The following is a 1054-nucleotide window of genomic DNA, read 5'->3' as shown; positions in this document are numbered from 1 at the left end:
CGGCGCGGCGCGGCCGGGCCTGGCGGGGCCGCGCTACCGGGCGGCGGTGGGACGCGCCGAGGAGTGGCCGGTCAAGAAGAAGCACCGGCGGCGGCCGTCGAAGAAGAAGCGGCGCTGGAAGCCCTACTCGAAGCTGAGCTGGGAGGAGAAGCAGCAGTTCGACGAGCGGCAGAGCCTGCGCGCCTCGCGGCTCCGCGCCGAGATGTTCGCCAAGGGGCAGCCCGTGGCCCCCTACAACACCACGCAGTTCCTCATGGAGGACCACGACCAGGAGGAGCCCGACCTCAAGACGGGGCTGTACCCGCGGCGGGCGGCCGCCAAGTCGGACGACACGAGCGAGGAGGACTTCCTGGAGGAGGCGGCCGAGGAGGACGGCGGCAGCGACGGCATGGGGGGCGACGGCAGCGAGTTTCTGCAGCGGGACTTCTCGGAGACCTACGAGCGGTACCATGTGGAGAGCCTGCAGAACATGAGCAAGCAGGAGCTCGTCAAGGAGTACCTGGAGCTGGAGAAGTGCCTCTCGCGCATGGAGGACGAGAACAACCGGCTGAGGATGGAGAGCAAAAAGTACGGCGGGGAGGAGGCGGCGGAGGCGGCGCGGGTGCGGCAGCTGGAGCTGGAGGTGGACAGGTTGCGAGCCGAGAACCTGCAGCTGCTGCAGGAGAAGGACCTGCAGAGCCAGGAGGCGGCCCCCTGCCAGCTGGGGGAGTGACACTCGGGGCGGGGGGCGGGGGCGGGGGGGGCTTTTTACAGTGGTGGGGGTGTAACATTATATACATGTGTACAGAGACGCCGGCGGACCCTTTTTACGACTCGGAACCGGCCCCAGCCCCGCTGGGGTCGGACGCTCTCGCTGTAGTGTAGTGCGTGTGCTGTTGGGCCTGTGTGCAGCTGAGGCTTCCCCCCCCTTTCTGTTTTGTTTTTGTTTTTTGTTGTTTTTTTTTTAAGGTGGCTGTGGCGGGGGGGGGCTAGGGGAGGGGTTGATGTATAAGTGAACTTGATTTTGATGCTTTTATTTTTTTTCCCCCTTTTCCTTTTTTTTTCTTTTTTTCTT

General features: G+C 63.9%; 1 protein-coding gene across 1 annotated transcript; it reads left to right on the top strand.

The window, feature by feature from the left end:
- Nucleotides 1–4: 4 nt before the first annotated feature.
- On the top strand, nucleotides 5–910 carry HEXIM1 (HEXIM P-TEFb complex subunit 1; the record flags this gene model as incomplete). Its single annotated transcript, XM_085314786.1, has 1 exon — nucleotides 5–910. A coding segment is annotated over one exon (708 nt), but the record flags the coding sequence as incomplete, so codon positions are not given.
- Nucleotides 911–1054: the final 144 nt, after the last annotated feature.

The sequence above is a fragment of the Rhea americana genome, unplaced genomic scaffold (genome assembly GCF_003343005.1).
Source record: "Rhea americana isolate MKP2758 unplaced genomic scaffold, rheAme1 scaffold_411, whole genome shotgun sequence".
NCBI lineage: Eukaryota > Metazoa > Chordata > Aves > Rheiformes > Rheidae > Rhea > Rhea americana.
Note: the sequence above shows the minus strand (reverse complement) of the source record. Positions and strands in the feature narration are given on the sequence as shown.